Genomic DNA, 21756 nt, shown 5'->3' with positions numbered 1-21756 from the left:
TGTTGCTGATCCCCCGAGAGGAGCAGGAGCTCCCGTTCCACTGCAGAAGCAGTGGCCATCGCAGAAGCGCCACCGGAGGGCACTGGGCTGTTGCCTAGACCTCGGGAAGAAATTGGAATCCATGATCGAGTCGGAACGAAACGGGTAAATGGTCCGCGCAATTTACCTCGTTTTACCTGTTCCATGATTCCTCTGCCCTGGATGCCCCTTCCACCTACCTGTATCCACCTGCAGGCTTTTTCTCCTGCTTAATCTGCACTAACTGCAGTAATTTGCCACGAGGCTACCCCTCTCCAAAATGGCCGCCGCCATCACTGCCTAAGCCACCTTTGCTGGAAGTCCACACCCCACAGCAGCATCGTTCCGGATTGGCTAGCAGCCACTACTTTTCGTCCAATCACGAGCCGGCAGGCTCGAGCCGGCAATCCCACTAAGGCAACACACGAAGGCTACTGCCTGTCGGGAGCCTGTCTGGAGCTGGATGGGCTCTGGGCGTTCCGGTCAATCCTCGGTAAGGTCTGTCCTCTGACCCCCTTTACCTTCATCTATACACCCTATAAATTGGAAGTTATATTGTCTAATGTTCTTCATTTGCACCATGGATCCCTCAGTTGCTTCCACGCCTTTGTCCTAATGCCATCTTCCACTCCTGAACTGTACTCTGCAATTGAATGACTCACTGAGACTCGTGTGACCTATCAGTGTCGGTTGCACCTAGACTTATATGCCGTGCCCCGAACAGTTACCTTTAGCCTGTATCTGCTACTAAAACTGTACATGCTTGACTTTGTGATACTGTGATATCATTATATATTGTGATATTTTAAACCTAGTGCTGTGCCTTCCTAGCCACTGCGATACTTCACTCTAGGCGCTGTGCATGCTTGACATCTTGACACTCCTAAACCTGCACTGTAACTTCTTAGCCATTGTGATACTCCTATTCTAGGCACTAGGTAAATTTAGGTACTTTGCTTCATAGCCACGGCGCACTCAATTCTAGGCGCTATGCTCATCACTTATTATGAGAGTCTCAATCCTAAGTGTGGTGGTCCTAGCCACTGTGATACTACAATTCTAGTTGCTGTGCCCCCGACCACTGTGATATGCTTATTCTAGGCGCTGTGCTTCTAGCTAATGTGACACTCCTAAGCTGTGCCAGATCATCTCACCTACCACAGGCTACATCCTCCCTGCATAACCCTGTAAACTATTTCCCACCAAACTAAGTACTAGCTACGCACAATGTCCAGCCTACTTAGCTTCTATTGCATCATGGCTATTGCTACACTTCCAGTTACTAGCAAGCAGGGCAGCTACACAGAGACCCCACTATACTCACCTGCACCTCTATCACATATATCGCCAGATATTATTACTAATACTCATGCCTACACTGACTCTATACACCAAGCTCTGTTAGAACCACTAGCTTACACTTCCAAGCCTAGCTCCACTCACGATAGAAATAGTAAACTACGTGCCAGACTTAACAAACTCCATGAGACACCCAGACGACTCCTCCTTACTACAAAATCTGAAATGAAACATCAAATTGGCAATACAGGCTACGCCTCCAACCACACCCTAGCTTCATCGCTTACCCAAATATCTGTGTCCAAGACAAAATCCAGTGCGAAAAACACTCCTAATCCTACACATACTAAAGAGGAAACTAAGGATCACTCCTATAAAGGAGCACTCCTCAATGCCAGGTCACTAGTTGCACATGCCCTTGAGATAGCTGATCTAATCACTGAGAATAATCTGGACTTCATTGCCATAACTGAAACCTGGCTACACCAGGCAGCAGGCCCCTCACTCATGTTAGCCATCCCTGACGGTTACACTATATGCAGACAAGACCGAGAGGGCTCGCGCGGAGGCGGAATTGCCATTATCTCTAAATCAAGCCTCTCACTAAGACTAGCCCCTGCACAAACGCTACAATCCTGTGAAGCCCTCACTGCTAAACTCCTTATAAATAATAATCAATCCCTAACCATTCACCTAATCTATAGACCTCCAGGTCCGCTTGGGACCTTTGAAGAGGATCTACACAAGCTTCTAACCCTCAATGCTAAAACTACTTCTCAACTGCTGGTATTAGGGGATTTCAACTTAGGATTTAATGACAAAACAGATGCGCATGCCGCGACTATTGCCCACGCTATTAACTCCCTAGGCTTCTCCCAAAAAGTCAACAACCCTACCCATACGAAAGGTAGAATATTAGACTGGGTCGCTGACTCTAACTGTACTACAGTTATCTCATCTATCTCGGCATTATCATGGTCTGACCACTCATTAGTGTCCTTTGACCTCCTAACCTCCCAACCATCCTCTACAGTCGTCCCCATGGCACTCTCATGCCCTACAAGAAACAAAAAGAATATGACAATGGAAAATGTCATACCCGCTATTCTTCCAACTTTAAACGCCTTGCCTGACAATTCAGACCCCGGCACATTAGTTCATGAGTATAACAAAATCATGACTGATACTTTGGACAAAATTGCCCCACTCAAAATGCGCACAAGCAAACCTAAAGCCCATCTAAATAAATGGTTTACGCCGGAACTCAAGGCTTTACGTCTCACCAAGAGAAAATATGAATCCAACTGGAAAATATGTGCAACTGCTGAGAACAAGGCCAACCTAATATCTATCTCCCGTCAATACAAAAATGCAGTTTGTCTGGCTAAGAGAAATTCATATAACGATCGTATCGCTAACTCTAAATCAAGTGTGAAGGAACTCTTTTCCATCCTAAAGGAACTTGAGTCACCTATTGCCATACCAGACACTTGCACTAAAGATCAGACCTGGTGTTCTGACATCCAATATGCTCTAACTAATAAAATTACTACCCTCCAAAATAAAATTCAACTGAAAAAAGACTCGCTTAAACTACCTACCCTGTCACCACCTAAGGCTACCCTCATGCCTCAACCTACCAAATTTTCCTTCACCAAAACATCCACACTTGAGATTGAAAAAATCATCCTCACCCTCAAACCATCTAATTGCAAAGGTGACATCTGCCCAGCACAGCTAATAAAAGACGCTGCCAGAGACTTATCACCATTTATCTCCAAACTTGTCAATGCATCCTTCTCCACAGGCATCATCCCAGCTAACCTAAAACAATCCTGGGTGCTCCCGTTGCTTAAAAAGCAAACTTTAGATCCTCTCATCCCTACCAATTACCGCCCAATCACCACAGTTCCGTTTCTGCTGAAGATCCTGGACAAAGTGGCCTACATACAGATTCAAAACTACCTCGAACTGCACAAACTACTAGGATCTAGACAATCTGGCTTCCGCCCATTACACGGGACGGAAACAGCCCTGATTGACTTAAAGGCCCAAATAGACGAACTGAGAGATCAGGGTAAGACAGCCCTCCTCCTCCTACTAGATCTCTCAGCTGCGTTCGATCTTGTGGACCACAAAGTCCTCTGTAAACACCTGGACGTTGCCGCTCACTTCTCCACCCAAGCTATCAGCTGGATAGAATCCTTTCTGAGTGAGAGAACTATGAGAGTCTTTTCCCCATCGGCAGCAGCTGACCCTATACCCATTACTTGTGGAGTCCCTCAGGGATCCTGCGTCTCTCCGACCCTTTACAATATATTCACCAAACCTCTGTTCGATGATTTGGACAATCTCGGTATCACCTACACTAACTATGCGGATGATACACAGATTCTCTTCCCACTTTCTGGGGATCATAGCGAGGATGGGGAGTTGGTGAATAGAGTGTATCTCATCATTCAGGCATGGATGGCTACTCACGGTCTTTGCCTGAATGATGATAAGACAGAGTTGATCATTCTGGGCACACAGGCCAATATTAACAAATTGGGCCCGGATTACTCAGCCTTCAGCATAGACGGAAATGTCATCAAAGTCTCGAGGGAAGTAAAAACACTTGGTTTTTATCTCGACTCTACCCTGTCCTTCACCAAACAGGTAAACTCCCTAGCCTCCACCACTGCTTACACCTGTAAATTGATTAGAGCAGGCAAGCCCTTCCTGTCCAGTACCAGCTGCCTAATCTTGGCTAGAGCCTTAATTCTTTCCCGACTTGACTACTGTAATGCCCTATACAGTAGTGCTAATAAAGCCAATACCCAAAGACTTCAAACTCTACAAAATAATGCTCTTAGAGCTGCATTAGGAATAAAAAAGAGGGAGCATATCTCCTCGACTAGGCGGCAACATAAATGGCTCTCCACTGAGAACAAAATCCAGCAAAAAATGATCTCACTAACCCATAAGGCCTTAAATAATGCTGCTCCTAGCTACCTGATGGACAAAATAAAAAGAAAAACCTCTAATAGACCCATGAGACTCGTCAACTCCAATTGTTTGGCAGTACCCAGATTCAGACTTGCCAAAATTGGTGGCGTCAGCTTCCCTGTGAAAGCTGCTAACCTGTGGAACGCCCTGCCACCTAACCTAAGAGCTGACCAACCCTTCCCTCACTTCAGAAGGAACCTTATCAAACACATTATCGCCAACAACGACCTGACACCTGAACACTCACAAGTGTAGTCCTACCTAATGCACCCTGACGTGACATTAACCCTTATGTTTATTACTGCTAATCCTGTATATTGTTAACTGTACATTCATGTAAATACGGCAATTGTTTATTTGTACATTCTAGTAATTTGTGTAATATTGTGTAATACTGTAAATTCATTTATACAACATTGTAACATTGTAAGCTTCGCATATACTTGTTGCTGCGCCCGGTAACCTAAGGGTCTGGTGCGCAATATAAATAAACAAACAAACAAACAAACATTGAAGAATGCTTCAATAACATCGAAGGCAACAGCCACGACTTTGACGCCATCGACGATTCTGTCGACGTCGACGCCAATTACAGGGTTGAAACCTATTCCTGAGAAAGCAGACATGATTTTTTTTGTTCCAAACTGTCAGCTGTATATGGAGAAATGTCCCCAGGAAATGAGGAGGATGAAGAAGATGAACCTGAAGTTTCATCAACGGAGGTAAAATATGGTACAAGAGGAGAAGTAGTTCCTGAGCAATTAATTAATCCTCAATCAAAAATGCAGGACTTGTATGAATGTTAACAGTCTGCAAGTGGACTAGATACGTCCCCTGAATATGAATTTGAGAAACCAGATCCAGCAGAACATGCTGATTTGGGCTACAGTAAACTTATAAATAAAGTAACAGAGTTTATGGGATGGGGTAGGAACTCGTCTGTATACCAAGATGATGATATGACAGATATTTTGTCAGGAGGCCCTCAACTAGATCCCATACTTCTATTACATACAAAGTCCTCTCCTCGTACATACTATTGCCCTGCAAAGGAGAGTAAATGCTGCTTTGGAAAGACCTGAATCCATTCCAGCAGTGAATAAAACATGTGGCAAAATACACACCTTGTAACTCTGATCCAGAGTATTTGAGTAAGCAACCTTCTCCAGAGAGTCTGGTAGTTCAGGCAGCCACATCAACAAAAAATGTGGCATACCCTACAATTCCCCCTGATGGGGATGACAAAAAGATAGATACATGGTCGAAAGAGGTTTTTACATCAGGGAGCATGGCTCTAAAATCCACGAATGTATCTTGTACTTTGGCTAGATTCACTTATACTCTGTGGGACGGCATGTAAGCGGCAGCTCGACACATCCCGGAAGGAGAGGAATTCCTGTCCATAATTAAGGATGGCAGGGAGGCTTCGGGAGAATGCCTTCAAGCAGGTTTGGATACTGCTGACAGTATCAGCAGGTCCATGGCGTCTAGCGCAGTGCTACGCAGATTTGCGTGGCTAAGGAAGTCAGGTTTTGCACCAGATGTTCAATCTAGACTTCTTAATATGCCATTTGACGGCTAGAGGTTGTTTGGCAGCAAGATGGATGAAAGTTTGGAGAAGCTGCAGACCTCCAAGGCAGCGGCAAAGTCACTCAGTGCCGCTATAAGACAACCTCAGCAGCGCCCCTACGCAGGCTCATCTTCCTGAAGCGGTCGTCCCTTTCGTTTTTACTCCTCATTTGGGAGAGGAAGCGGACAGGCCAGTCAGAGAGGCCAAATAAATTTCCTCTGGGGCGAGAAAGAGGTGCTAGATCTGCCCCAGCAGCCGCAAAACCACTCTGAGGTTTTGACTCACAAGTGGGAGGCAGGATCTCGCAGCATCTGAAAGAATGGTGGGGCATTACTTCAGATGCTTGGGCACTGGAAACAGTATCCCAAGGTTACTGCCTTCCCTTTCTAAAGAAACCTCAGAATCACCCATCGGAATACAACCCTACCAAAAATCCAGATCCGCTCCTGTTGCAGGAAGTTTTTACCCTGCTACAGAAAGGTGCAATAGAACAGGTACCTGTAGCGGAAAGGAACAAGGGTGGGTATTCCCCATATTTCCTCATTCCAAAGAAGGATGGAGGACTGAGACCCATCTTGGACTTGAGAAACTTGAACAAGTTCCTCAGGAAGGACAAGTTCAAGATGGTCATTCTATCTCAGATCCTTCAGGCCCTCCAGCCTCAGGACTGGATGGTATCATTGGACCTTCAGGATGCTTACTTTCATGTGCCAATCCATCTCAAGCACAGAAAGTACCTGAGGGTCGCGATTGGCAATTCTCACTATCTGTTTCGAGTTCTGCCATTCGGGTTGACCTCCGCCCCAAGAGTTTTCACCAAGTTGATGGCGGTAGTGGCAGCGAGTCTCCGAAGAGGGGGGGGGATTCACATCTACCCCTATTTGGATGATCAGGGCATGTTCTCCAGAACAAGCCCAGGATCATCTATCCAAGACCTGCCACTTCCTTCACAAACTAGGGTTTTCTCTGAATTTAAAAAAGTCAAACATGATACCATCACAGAAGCTCCAGTTTATAGGAGCAGTGTTGGATACTTGTTCGGGCAAAGCCTCGCCTCCTGAAGAGAGCTCACCACATTCAGCAGATGGTAACAAAATTCCAGAATGCCCAGTATCTACCGGCCTTCGATTTTCTAAGGTTGCTCGGCCTCATGGCACCCTGTATTTTTCTGGTGCCAGAAGCCAGATTGAGGATGAGATCCCTTCAATGGGCCCTTAGGACTCCATGGTCCCAATTTTCTGGGGAAATGACAGATCTTTTACAAGTTCCAACCAGGGTAGCACAGGATCTACAATGGTGGGCTTGCAAGAAACATATCCTCAAGGGAGAATCTTTTTGGCAACCCTGGCCATAGATGACAGTAGTAACGGACTCCTCACTCACGGGGTGGGGAGCTCACACCAACGAGTTGACAATCAGCGGTCGTTGGTCTCCATCGGAGTCCAGGCTACACATCAACCTATTAGAGCTGAAGGCAATCAGACTAGCACTGAAGGCCTTCCTGCCATCTGTACGGGGAAAGAATGTCCTGATAATGACGGACAATACAGTGGCTATGTACTACCTCAACAAGAGAGATGGAGTAGGGTCACTAGCACTGTGCAGAGAGGCAATGCAGCTCTGGTTCTGGGCAATACAAGAAGGATCTCAACAGTCTGCCATTCACCTACGAGGAGAGCAAAACGCAGCGGCAGACGCTCTGAGCAGGCAGAGCAGTGTCTCCCACGAGTGGGAACTAGCTCAGGAAGTTCTTCAAGAGATCTTCACCCTTTGGACAACCCCTCAAGTGGATCTGTTTGCGACCATTGTCAACAGGAAGTGCGACCTGTTCTGCTCCAGGGAATTTCCCCCGAGAGGAGCTCTAGGAGACGCATTCGTAGTAGAGTGGGAGTTTCCTCTGCTGTATGCATTCCCTCCAGTCCCTGTGATCCCACAAGTAATCAGGAGGTTGAGAAAGTTCAGGAAAACCATGATCCTAATTGCCCCGAATTGGGCCAGGAGAACGTGGTACCCAGACCTTCTCGACATGTCCATCTGCCCTCCAATACGTCTTCCAAAAAGACAGGATCTTCTCTCACAAGATGGAGGTCACGTTCACCATCCAGAGGTCAACATACTCAACCTTCATGCATGGCTTCTGAGAGGTTGAGATGCAAGGATTGGGACCTTCCAGATGACGTTATGGAGATTTTGCTTTCGGCCAGAAGGCCAGCAACTAAATCCCTGTACCGGTGTTGTTGGAACAAGTTCAGTAACTGTTGCAGGGATAAGAATGTGGATCCTTTTGAATGTGATATTCCAATGGTATTATCTTTTCTGTTAAACTTAGCTAATCTGGGGCTCCAGGTTAGCAAGATAAAAGGATACATAGCAGCGCTATCTATCTTCAAGCGCTCGTCAGAAGAAAAATCTTATTTTAAGATACCTTTTTAATAATACAATTTCTAAAAGGTTTAAACAATGTTTTTCCACCAATACCTTTTCAAGTTCCTGTGTGGGATTTAAATTTAGTACTGAATTTCTGACATGTGTACCCTTTGAGCCTTTACATTCTTGCCTGTTAAGGCTTCTTACTCTAAAAACGATACTTTTAGTTGCATTGACATCAGCCCGCAGAGTAAGTGAGTTGCAGGCACTTTCGAGTGGTCCTCCTCACACCATCTTTCATAAAGATAAAGTTGTCCTTCGAGTCAAACCCTCTTTTCTGCCAAAAATAGTTTCAGACTTTCACCTGTCACAGAAAATAATTCTACCTACGTTCTACCCTCCTCCTCACACAAGTACGGAAGAGGGAAGACTACATAGGCTAGATCCTAGAAGGGCTCTTAGCTTTTACATCTCAAGATTGTCGAAAATACGTCAGTGTGACCAACTATTTGTGGGATACACTGGTCGTAAATTAGGACTACCTGTAATTTAACAAAAATTATCAAGATGGATAATCTTAGCCATAACAGTGTTAAGACTAGCTGGGAAAGATCCCTCTGAGGGTTTAAGAGCTCATTCAACTAGGGGCATAGCAACTTCAATAGCACTTAAAAGGTATGTCCCTGTACAAGACATTTGTGCAGCAGCCACATGGTCATCCATGCATACTTTCATCAAATATTATGCTTTGGACTCGACTACCTCTCAAGGAGGTTTATTTGCCAAATCTGTACTACATTCGGTACATGACTAAAAAGATATCTGTACTCCCGCCTCCAATAGAAAACTGCTTTGGGAGTCTATCTAAGATGAAGAATACGTGGGAGGTCCCAATCCATTCGAAGAACAAGTTACTTACCAACTGTAAAGTTCTTTCGATTGGATGTTCCTCCCACCTATTCCTCATCGGACCTCCCATCCTACCCCGCAGCACAGTTTATGTGCTTTACATTCTAATTTCTTTTAAGGCTTGGGTCAAAAGAGGCACACCTTTAACTATAATCCATGGGCTCTGATACACGGAAAAACAGAACTGAGGCCAACGGGCGCCTTCGAGGCATTTATACAACGGATGACGTCGGTGCTCGACGGATACTGCCGAGGGACATCGTCGCCTCGAGTGGAGCGCCCTATGATGGAGAGAGAAAAAAATTCCGAAGCAGCAAAGCTGATGGTAAGGATGTATCTAAGATGAGGAATACGTGGGAGAAACATCCAATCGAAAGAACGTTACAGTTGGTAAGTAACTTGTTCTTTTAAATGGGAAGAGAAGGGGCTTGGGGATTTCTGTAGGTGACTGTCAAAGTTAATCATCTGGTCTTGTTATTTACTGTTCTATTATCTGCGCCTATATATGGTTAAGTCTGTCATGCATGCGCAATACAAATCCTCAAATCAAATTCAATTGAATCCCATTAAATAGGGGACATTTTAACCAATTCAATTACAGTGCTGGAGGAATCTGCCATTAAGTGCCACATAAAAGCCTGATTTGTTTTTATTTTTTTATATTTTTTTATTCTTAAACACCTTTGCGATTTTATTCCCTGATGCAGTGCTGAATCTTACACTAATTGACCTTCCTGGGATCACCAAGGTGCCAGTGGGCGACCAGCCGGCAGACATTGAGTACCAGATCAAAGACATGATTCTGCAGTTCATCAGCCGGGAGAGCTGCCTGATCTTGGCAGTCACGCCAGCTAACAGCGATCTGGCTAACTCTGATGCACTCAAGATGGCAAAGGAGGTGGACCCTCAAGGTATTTAATGGCACCTGAAAGCTGTGTTTTTTAGTTTTTTATGTGAAGAGCCAGAGATGTTGGCTTTTAGTGCTCGAATGCCCGAAGAGGGGAGTTCTTTTGATAGTGAATCTGTGCTCTCTGCTGACATTGATGAAAGACAGTTTGTTGGTCTACATGCTGCTCTTGCAGTGAAGTTAGTGATGTGTTGTAATTTTCCTCTTTCACATTAGGATTCCACAGCTGTCTGAAACCATGTATGGAGGTAGGGCAAGGTGGACGTGGGTGGTTCTAGCCACTGCTTGCAAGCAGATCTGTGTCTAGTGTTCTTTCCATTCCTGCAGCACAACAAATTCTTCCAAACAAGACGTTTCCCACAAGCCATGGATCACTAGAATATTTCTGACTTTGAGAAAAGTTATGGATTCATTAAACAAGCAAGCAGAATATTTCTGAGGCACTCCAAGGGGATTTCCTCACCAAGAATTTTAAATGTACCTAAACACACTGGGCCTCATTCCGAGTATGGAGGTAATTATGGCGCTATTGGCGCCATGACTACCTCCAATACCGGTACCGAGTCCGCCCTGGTTCAATGGGGACTTACCGGTCCCGCAAAGGTCGGAATAGACCGGTAAGTCCCCATTGAAAAAAGCCATTCCCATATGAGCCCCCATAGGGCTCAATAGGAAGGGGGAAGGCGCTAATAACGGTACTGCAAATTGCGGTACCGTTATTAGCTCTAAAGTCCCTTAACGGGTCCTGTCCATAACGCCTGGTAAAATCAGGCGTTAAGGAAGGGACCCGCTAAGGGAACTCGGAATAGGGTGCAAAGGGATTACCGGCACCAGTGTCCTTACCGGGTCCCGGTATCCCTTTGCACCCAACTCGTAATGAGGCCCACTGCCTTTTAGCACATGTGTAAGTTAATTTGCTGACAAGACCCATATCCCTGCTCTTAGAGCATTAAGGACGTCCAAAAGGATTTCCAAGAAGGACCATCAGACAGTTAGAAATCTGGGACATGGGGCTGCTTTTGCAGTTTTGACCCTCAGACAAGTGATTAGTTATGATCACGTGCAAGGGATTAGCAAAATTGTCTTTGGGAGGTAGTTATATTCACTGTCAGGAGAGTTAACAATACTGATGATCTGGTAGGGGGATTTGCTATGATCATCAGTTGCTCCTCAGTTATACCCCCCACTCCAAATGCCCACATGCAAATCTCCATATTACAAGAATCAGTTATCCTCCATAGAAACAATCCCACACTCACCCACCCCTATTGCCCCTCAGATATAGCGCCAACATCCATCCTGGTTATCCATGCAAAGCACAGCCCACATACACATCTCCTTGCCCTAACCGCTGCCTGTCGGATACATTCCAACAGTTTAGCAACTTTACCACATAGTTTTCCATCCCCAATCCACACCCGATTTCCCCCAAAGGCCTAGCACCACTCCCTAACCATACCATCACAGACACACCCAAATCCTTGCACTCGCAGCCCAAATCCACCTCTTACAGGTACAACCCAAGCATCCAGCTAGCTACCAATCTGCTGAGCTACATCAGTACCTTTTGTTCATATTTACAATTGCATGTGTCCACCATCCCTAAAAACCACCCCACCAACTACAGGGGTAGGGGAGGAAAGGGAATACGTGTGGAGGAGGAGAGATAAGCAGATAAGAAAATGAAGACTATGGAAAAAAGGTCTATTGGGTCAGTTTGAACTTTGCAACCAGAAGATCTGAGTTCTAATCTGAGATTTCCCAACTGACCAGCATTGTGTGATCTTGTGCAAATTACTTCCTCTCCTATGTCCTTAGCAACCAAATGTGGGATTTCTTGAAATAACACTAACACTGGTACAAAGAGGCTTATTCGACTGGTCACATGAAGGTTGTGGCTTTTCGGTCAAACTGAAGACTTTGGAGTCTGAATATGTGAATTATAATTCTAGCTCCCCCATTTACCAAAACTGTATGATCCTGGGCACAACACTTTAATTCTCTGTATTGCAGTTTCTGTATCTGCGTAATGTTAGTCTTTATACATGGAACACCAACACAATGTGCAACAATAAATCAAAAAGCTTTGACAGTAAGGGCAGGTGCAGTCTAGGATCGATTTGCGGTTTTAAGAAACTGAGTATTCAGATTCTAATCCAGGCTTCCCCTCTTAAACTAAACTGTTTTTACTTGGCCAGTAAAAAGAGCATTATTACGCCAACATTAATTCTATCAAATTGTTCTGAATCCTAATCGTGGCATCATTTCAGTTCAGCAAATCCAACGCCTGTTTCTTCTTTGAACGTATGTGGGCTGTTTAGCAATTGCCCAGTTTAACCATCTGATTACTGATTTGTTAAGTCAGCATGCCTTCAGCTTTTGGTAGTTTCAAAAGGTTTTGGCACCTGTTATTAATCATTAGTAACTTGTTGAAGTCAATATACTTTCATTGGCCGTAGGATCACTTGATTTCCCATCCTGTGAGGGTTATGTAGTTGTTTCTATTATGCCTATGAATACTTTTGAAATAATGCCACTGATCATAATCCCGGTTTCCCTACTGGCATAAAACTGGGGGATCTTGAGAAAGGGTCTTTCTCCATCCTTCAGCGTTCTTATCCAACATATTTGGCAATGTTTATAAACAAGCTGGAGGGTGAAATGTATGTTTGTGCATTTGGTTCAAATAACCTTTTGCACAACAATTACATACACTGTTAAAACAAACGATGATATCCAATAAAAAGTAAATATTATAAAAGATAGGGTGGTGTGGAAAAAACGTTACATCCTCTTAAGATATCACAACATTACATACATGATCAACAATTCAGAACATAACCTTCGACATAAAATTCAGAAAATAAAACCCAATTCAATCATATGGCAATAAGTGCAAGCTTCAATCTAAATACACATAATGGTTAACCCTTTTCCATATATATGCTGCACAGGATATGACCAAAGACTCAGCCAAATGTAAAGTAGCCCAAAATTGATCAGACACCCTAGACACGCTAAGCACTCTTGTATCCCCTATGATAAGGAGGCAATAAAACAGGACAAGCAGTTAAAAATATGCTTTGCTGTTTCTATTTTATTTTCACAAAAACAGCATTTTCTCTCCTCGAAGAATGCTCCCCCATGACCCAGTTATCTCATACATTTAAACGGAGAAAAAGCAAAAAAGTCTTAGATCTTTATCTAACAATATAAGCAAATAGCTACGAGGCTTACCAACCACAAAGCCCTTAGTCGATACTATTTTATTTCTCTTTTTAGTGCAATGTGCCTCTAAGTTCTTAATCTTGTCCCATTCCAGAGCTTTTTCTTTTAATTCTGTGAAGATACAAGTGTTGTTTTTTCCATTATGGGAGTGACCCAGCCAATACTCTGAAGAAATTCTATGACCATCTTCTCCAATCCCAAAAAAGAGGGATTACTGCGGTGCGTCCGAAAGTCAGCTGCTATAGTGACCATTGAAGTACCATGTATATCGCCCAGACATATGATCTTAATGTAAAATGTGCAGCATTGTATTCTCTACGATGCCCTAGATTTAACCGAATGCAATTTTACCTAATGAGAAGTGACTGAATTTATGTGACCGAAAATGGTAGCTAGTGGTATGTGGAGTGCATAATAGGTTGGGTGTGGGGGGAGAGGGTAAAAGATATGGTAGGGAGTGGTAAGGGGGAATGCTTGTGTCCCCCCCCCACCCCGCATTAAAGAAAAAAAAACGTTAATTTCGATTTTCGGTAAAATAGATTCGATCACTTCTCCATTAGGTAAAATATTTTCGATCTAATTTACCCCATCCTATTCTCTAGAGCGTCAGCAGCTAGTTGATTCCCAATTCTCATTTTATTGCTTCAATGAGGACAGAACAGGCAATCCTAAGCACTACTCTCCATAATTTCCCCTCATATTGATCTAACCACAGAAGATATTGTTAATTTAAAACCTCTAAACCATAGAGGATTGCAGGAATCACACTAAACTTATACACCTGTTAACAGCCCTCTATTGAGAGTCCACCTTGCCGTGCATATAAGCTCTTATTAGGTAGCATTAATTACCCTATCGCGGAGGGCCGTCTCATAGAATAAGTATAGAATTATGGAAGGAGAATTGAGAATGGGGAAATCCAGATAAAGGAACTTTTTAATTACTTCCAGGTATGTACTATCCAATTTCCATTTACACATTATTTTAGCTTGAGTTGCCCCCAATAAACATGACTTTAGTTTATGAAGAGCACATAAACATCTCTGTAAATCTATGGGAGTGTCGTTGAATATCCCTGTCATCCACGTAGGAGAGTCATAGAATAAACTGTTCTATTCAAAATACAATAAGTATGTCTGTTTCTACATGTAACTAAGTGCTATCCTTCACTGTAACAAGTGCCACGATGCCTTCGGGCTGTTGCGCGCTCTACAAATAGAAATAAATAAATACATAAATAGTATATGTTCCTTACCAACATTTGGGGAAAATTGACTACATTCTTAAAAGCAGCGTCCATGTCTGCCATGTAAGTATTATATAGCACAGGGGTAGGGACAAAGCCTTGCTTTAATCCCAAATTGGTGCTATTAGATATAGTTAGCCAGTAAGGCAGTCACATACTTTATTTCGGCTAAAGAGCCATAAAGGTTCATAAAATCATACAATTCCATTCTAAAAGTATAACGTGACTTAAAATTATACAAAAGTTAAAAAGACCCACTTAAAATTCATAATTTCCACAAATTAGTCAAGAGTACGTCCATATATTTAAAATATACAAGTCTAGTTTTTCAAACCCTCAATATTTGCTTAGTTGCCATCACCAGTGCCTTATTTATCCTGCTATCATAGTCTCAAGCCATGTTACATCGCCCAGTATCTTAGCGCAGGATCACTGAATAAGGAGATCTAGGGAACACTACTCCCAAAATTGTATACAACCTGTCCTGAACTCACGCCTCCCACCCCCCAATTCGATCCCTCTCGGGCATTCCCATAACAAGTGTAGCAGGGTACCTCCCCTCTGACCACACATTCCCAGCAAGATTCCTCATTTGTCATACCCAACTTAAGCATCTGTACTGGGGTCCAATACAGACGACACAAAATTCTCTGACGAATGAATCGCAGATTCAAATCCATTTTTGATCTTGTACCCACTCTTAATAAAATATCCGATTCCTTTATGGTTATTTCTCTGCCAAGCTCTTTCATCGTCACTGTGCCTATAAATAGACTCACGCAGCGTCCGTTGTTCAGTTCCCTTTTTCCGCGCTTCGTTGGCCTCGGAATCGTGTTGCTAAATTCTTCAAGTAGTTTCTACTTATTCCTCGAATATATCATCTTTTATCGATGGCTTCCTCATCCGAACCGTCGACCCCACGGTCCGGCTTCAAAAAGTGTTGTGATTGTGGGAAGAAAATGTCGTTGACGGATCCTCACAGGATCTGTTTGTGGTGCATGGGATTGGAGCATCACTGTTCAGAATGCAAGGACTTCATGTCCATGACGGCAAAAGCCTTGAAGGAGCGTAGATGGAAACTAGAAAGAGGTAAGACTCTTAAAACTTCTACTCCTTCGAAATTTTCCTCGGCAGAGTCGAGACATTCGTCTCCTCGCCGTCACAGGAAACATTCCTGTTCAAGGTCTCAAAGCGGTTCCCATCAGTCTTCAAGATCTAAACACTCGAAAAAGAGGCGTTGTAGATCTTCTTCGTCTTCTTCCACTTCCCCGGAAAGGGTCACCTGCCCCAACGAAACACAGCTCTCCAGCTAAGTGGGAGGAATTCCGTAGAAAAATGCTAAGCGTCTTCGAGAAAGCGGCCTTGACCCCCTCGGAGACGGCTAAAGGTGATACCCTGGGTGAAAGACCCGAAAAATCAAAACGCAGCGAGTCGTTACACCCGGGAAAGAAACTGACCGAGATCGTCAAAGGCAGTAAGACTGCGTCATCGTTGTCGAAGGTTCCTTCGACTCATAAATATGCGTCATCGACACCTCTATCGAAGGGCCCGTCGACACACAAATCAGTCGAATCGACGCCGTCTTCGACATCGACACCGATAAAGGACAGACCTACTGCTGTTACCACATCTCAGTCAGTAGAAGTACTGAGGGCTTCGACCATGACCTCGAGAGTCGTCGATAACCTCAACAACTCTGAGTAGGATCCCGATCCTCTCGGGTTCTTCGAGGCCTCTTCATACTTTTTCAACGCCTTTTTCGGTTTCATCGAAGCCTTTGACTTCTGCGTCGACAACTTCGACGTTTTCTCAACCTGTGACTACAAGCTTGGCCCCCCTCTGCTCTAGAAATGGGTTTTAAACCATACCCTAGATCTGATTATTTTAGAGCTTTGTCCTCTATATATGAGGAAGGGGAGGATTCCGATCATGCGAGACCTTTTGGGTTGCAAAGGACCACAACACCCATTCCTGAGGAATTTATCTCAGAAGAGAACAGATTAAAGGATCTTCAAGACTCCTTACATGAGGAAAATGGTTTAGATACTTCTCCTGAAGTAGAATTTGCTAAACCAGACCCTGGGGAACATGCTGAGACACCTTTATAGGCTTCTGATGGCCAGAATAATAGAGTTCATGGGGTGGTCTACACCTTCACCTTCTTTTCGGCAGGATGACCTTACTAACATCCTAGTTAAGGGTCCACAGGAAGATCATGTTCCCTTTCATTCTGCACTACGGAGAAAAATTTCTGCTAATTGGAAAACTGAAGTAATCCCGGCAGTTAACAAAAAACTATCTGCCAAATACAGAGTATCTGTCTCAGACCCTGAATATTTAAGCAAGCATCCAACTCCAGAGAGTTTGGTTGTACAAGCAGCAACTTCATCGAACAGTAGATCTGCATACCCTACTATTCCACGGGACAGGGATGATAAAAGGTTTGACGCTATGTCAAAAAAAGTCTTTTCGGCATGTAGCATGGTGCTTAAATCTATTAACGCCACTTGCACGCTTGCAAGATTCAGCCATACACTTTGGGAGTGTGCTTCATTTGCGGCTGACTGTCTCCCGGAAGGAGAGGAAAGGGAAGCATTTTTAAAAATCATTAAAGAAGGGAAAGATGCTATGTGCGAGTCCCTTCAAACTGGCATTGATTCTGCTGACAGTATCAGCAGGGCCATGGCGGCTAGTACTACAATCCACAGATATGCGTGGTTGCGAAAATCTGGATTTGCCCGAGATGTACAGGCCAGACCTTTGAATATGCCCTTTGACGGCACGTCTTTGTTTGGTAAAAAGGCTGATGACAGCCTGGAGAAGTTAGACATCTAAGGCAGCAGCGACATCTCTCAGGAACCTCATGGAGGGGTAGGTCCTTTCGCTTTTACTCCGCATTCGGAAAAGGCAGAGGACAGCCAGCTCAAAGGGGCCAAAAAACTATTCACCCGTGGTGGACGGGTTAAAGGTACAAAAGCCGCAGCAGCAGGTGCCTCTTTACCCTCAGCATCTGCGTCAGATGCCTCTAAACCTTTCTGAGGTCTCTCCCCACAAGACACCTGTTAGGGAGGATTCTCTTATAAGGCTAATTTCCCAAACCTAGTGAGTCCCCCAGCAGCTTTGCTGGATTTTTGGGGTTGGTTTTTTTTCTCCTGCTAAGAGTGACTCTTTTTCTCCTACTCTTAGACATGATTTGAGGTATGTCTTTGACTTAGTGTGTGCTTATGGGCTATAGGGTCTTTTACTCCATAGGGTATCATCTGTTTTGGTAGATGTGTTACACAGCACCCTCAGTGCAGTAAGACAAGGGGCGTCATACCCCAAACATAGACTCCATACCCTGGGACTGACTTCTGTCTCCCAGGGCATGTAAAGTCACCATTGGCTTTATTAGTCCAAAATTGTGAACAGAACAGTACAAACCATCATATTGTGGAAGTACTGGAAGGGATTAATTAGATCACCCCTGGGTCTGTTTCCAAGGGAGCACTGTCCAGTCCCCCCTTGTCGAGTGTCTGGCTGGTGGCAGTGGTTACCACGCGAAATATTCCACCGGAATATTTCCTATGGGATTTTTCCATTCATTTTAAACGCACCACTTTTTTGGTGCATTGTAAAGATACCACCGGTTTATTTAATTAATATAAAATCACTGGTTGGGTCTTTTTGCCAGAACTCTTTCGCAAAATGGCATACATGTCCGTCTCTGCAACTCCAGCCAAGGTTGGGCCCTTTGTTCCACTTTTTGGCAGGCCTCTCCACAGAAGCCCTCCAACTGGTGCCACTCTGTCTGGGATTCACAGGAAGTGTGGGTGGGGGAATTGGCACCCTGGACTGCGTTGCCTTAGCAACCCAAGTCGCACTCTGTCTTGATTGGCCTAGTGGTGAGCTGCTTGGCTCACCACTTAGCATGTATGAGTGACAGCTAGGCTGTTGAATGGGGGGTTTTCTGCATAAAAGCAGGGCTTTTCGGACTGGAACTTCAGAAGTCGCCACAGGACCTAAGAAATCCGAAGAGGGGAGAAGCTGAGCCATCTGCAACGACACCACCGGTGGTGCCCTGCTGCAACGACCTCACCACTTCCCCGACGACAAGAGAAGATCTTCTGCTGCAAGAGTCTTCTCCCTCTGAGCTGGTGGGGACAACCAGTTCGACATTCGCCTTCCAGGATGCCCCTTGGTCGAATCTCCAGTGCCAAGCACCCCGGCGGCCGGATAGCCAAGCTTCAGTCCACTGGGACCGCGAATAAAAGGAGTGCACCTTTTAACTGAACAAACTCCACGGCTGGTTTCATCCCTGGGCAGTGCAACGACTCCAAGTTTACTCCTCGATGAGATCTTCTCTTCCCCTGGTCGAAACCACGAACTGCACCTGCTGCCAGGAGCAACTGCCACCGCTGGAGCTTCCTCACTTTTAAAGGTACTGTGTTCCGCCTGGCCTCCCTTTCTTTGGATCGCTAAAGGTGACCCTTAAATCCTTGGCTTTCCAACTGGGTTGGTCCCAGACCTTCTAACTTTATCTTTCGCATCAAACCAACCTCTTCTGAACATTTTTGCAAAGACTTGAGTGCATTTTTAAACTGTGTGATCTTGGGCACATTTCGCCTTGCTCCATTTAAAGTGGCCCTGGCCGATGAACTTTGGCTCTACAGTAGACTCTGCCTTCACTAGCTTGCTCTGGCCTTAGAAAAGTGTTGGGAACTGTTTTATTTTCATGACCTGTCTTTTTCTCTCCGTTTAGCTTAATTATTGGAGTGCCATCTAGGTCAAGCGCTCGCATCTGTTTTTACAAATAATGGTGTTTTGACATAGACTTGTCTAAATGATTAAGGGAGGTGTGTATACTTTTGCTGATTGTGTTTGAACTTGCTTTGCTCTATAGTGCTAGTGTATTTCCTAAAGTGTGTTTTAAATAAATAATTATATACTTTTGATACCAAGCTCTGGTTAGTGTTTGTTTGCTCCACTGTGTTTTTTGGCCCTATTGTGCGTCCTCTGTATACTGCCCTACTCATCTTGAGAGAAGTCTGACTGCTCAGCCACAGCTACCACATAAATCTAGGTGTTACAGACTGCTACCAATTGGGTTTACTGCTAATCCTGTAGTCTTAATCTTTTTGCAGTGTTCCTCAAGGGAACAGCACAGGATTCTGCCTAACAAAACCAGTAGGGGGCAGATTAACTCAACATCTGACGGCATGGCAGGCTATTACGTCAGATGCTTGGGCATTGGAGACAGTTGCCCAAGGTTACTGCCTGTTTTTCCTACACACCCCAGTCATCCACCGGGGAACAACTCTTTGAAGTTTCCAGATCCGCTCCTTCTGCAGGAGATTCTAGACCTGCTAGAGAAAGGTGCCATAGAACCGGCACCTGTAGCGGAGAGGAACAAGGGTTGGTATTCCCCCCCCCGACCCCCACTTCCTAGTACCGAAGAAGGACGGAAGACTGAGACCCATCTTGGACTTGAGAATTGAACACATTCCTCAGGAAAGACTATTTCTCAGATCCTTCAGGCCCTCCAGCTTCATGACTGGTTGGTATCTCTAGATCTTCAGGATGCTTATTTCCATGTGCCAATCCATCTCAAACACAGGAAATACCTGAGGTTCGCAATTGGCAACTCTCACTATCAATTTCGAGTTCTGCCATTTGGGCTGACCTCCGCCCCGAGGGTCTTCACCAAGCTAATGTCGGTAGTGGCTGCAAGTCTAAGGAGAGAAGGGATCCACGTCTACTCTTACATGGACGATTGGTTGACCAGAGCAGTATCTTCGGAAAAAGATCGGATCCAACTAGATCATGTCTGCCACTTCCTACACAAACTGGGCTTCTCCCTCAATTTAAAGAAGTCCCAGATGATACCGTCACAGAGACTCCAGTTCATTGGAGCAGTCCTGGACACTTCCCTGGGGAAAGCCTCGCTACTGGAGGTGAGGGCTCAAGATATTCTACAGATGGTCACCAAGTTTCAACATGCCCAACGTCTACCAGCCTTTGACATTTTGAGGTTGCTCGGCCTCATGGCATCCTGCATCTTCCTAGTACCAGAGGCTCGCCTAAGAATGAGATCCCTCCAGTGGGCTCTAAGAACCCAATGGTCGCAGTTCTCAGGGAGAATGTCGGATCTCCTTCAAATCCCAGACCCAATAGCTCGAGCCCTTCAGTGGTGGGCCTGTCGGGAGAACATCTTAAAAGGTGAACAGTTCTGGCAACCATGGCCGGAGATAACAGTAGTCACGGATGCCTCACTCACGGGGTGGGCAGCCCATACCAACGACTTGATCATCAGCGGTCGTTGGTCTCCATCGGAGTCCAGACTACACATCAACCTCATGGAGCTGAGAGCAATCAGACTAGCGCTGAAAGCTTTTCTGCCATCAGTACAGGGAAAGAATGTCCTGATAATGACGATACAGTGGCCATGCACTACCTCAACAAAAGAGGAGGCGTAGGGTCACTGCCACTGTGCAGAGAGGCAATGCAGCTTTGTTTTTGGGCAATTCAGGAAGGAATCTCTCTATCGGCAGTTCACCTAGCCGGAGAGAAGAACTTGACAGCGGACGCTCTGAGCTGGCAGAGCACAGTCTCCCACGAGTGGGAGCTAGCTCAGGAAGTCCTTCAGGAGATCTTCACCCTTTAGGGAACCCCTCAAGTGGATCTGTTCGCCACCAGCATCAACAGGAAGTGTGATCAGTTTTGTTCAAGGGAATTTCCCCCGAGAGGATCTCCAGTGGACACATTCGTAGTGGACTGGGAGTTTCCACTTCTGTACGCGTTTCCTCCACTCCGTCATTCCTCAAATGATCAGGAGGTTGAGAAGATTCCGGAAATCCATGATCCTAATTGCCCCGGATTGGGCCAGGAGAACGTGGTACCTGGAACTTCTGGACATGTCCATCTGTCCTCCGATTCGTCTTCCGCAAAGAGGACCTTCTCGCAGAAGGAGTTCAGGTTCTCCATCCAGACATCAGAACGCTCAACATTCACGCTTGGTTTCTGAAAGGTTGCGATACAAGGATTGGGACCTTCCAGATGACGTCATAGAGGTGTTGGTTTCGGCTAGGAGGCCAGCAACAGACTTTATACCGCTGCCGTTGGAACAGATTTTGCAGCTGGTGTAGAGTAGAGAATATCGATCCCTTTTCATGCGGTACACCAATGGTGTTATCTTTATTGCTCTATTTGGCGAATTCCGGTCTCCAAGGTGGTACGATCAAAGGC

At 45.0% G+C, this 21756-nt stretch overlaps 1 protein-coding gene across 3 annotated transcripts in view; it reads left to right on the top strand.

Annotated features, from left to right (window-relative positions):
* Positions 1-21756, top strand: part of DNM2 (dynamin 2) — a 1516513-nt gene that overhangs the window by 452913 nt on the left and 1041844 nt on the right. For all 3 annotated transcript variants that reach the window (XM_069604271.1, XM_069604270.1, XM_069604269.1), the window contains exon 4: positions 9859-10062. In XM_069604271.1, coding sequence (XP_069460372.1) covers positions 9859-10062 — 204 coding nt within the window. The remainder of the gene's footprint in view (positions 1-9858; positions 10063-21756) is intronic.

The sequence above is a fragment of the Ambystoma mexicanum genome, chromosome 3q (assembly GCF_040938575.1).
Source record: "Ambystoma mexicanum isolate Mex_15411 chromosome 3q, UKY_AmexF1_1, whole genome shotgun sequence".
NCBI lineage: Eukaryota > Metazoa > Chordata > Amphibia > Caudata > Ambystomatidae > Ambystoma > Ambystoma mexicanum.
This window is presented reverse-complemented; position numbering and strand designations above follow the sequence as displayed.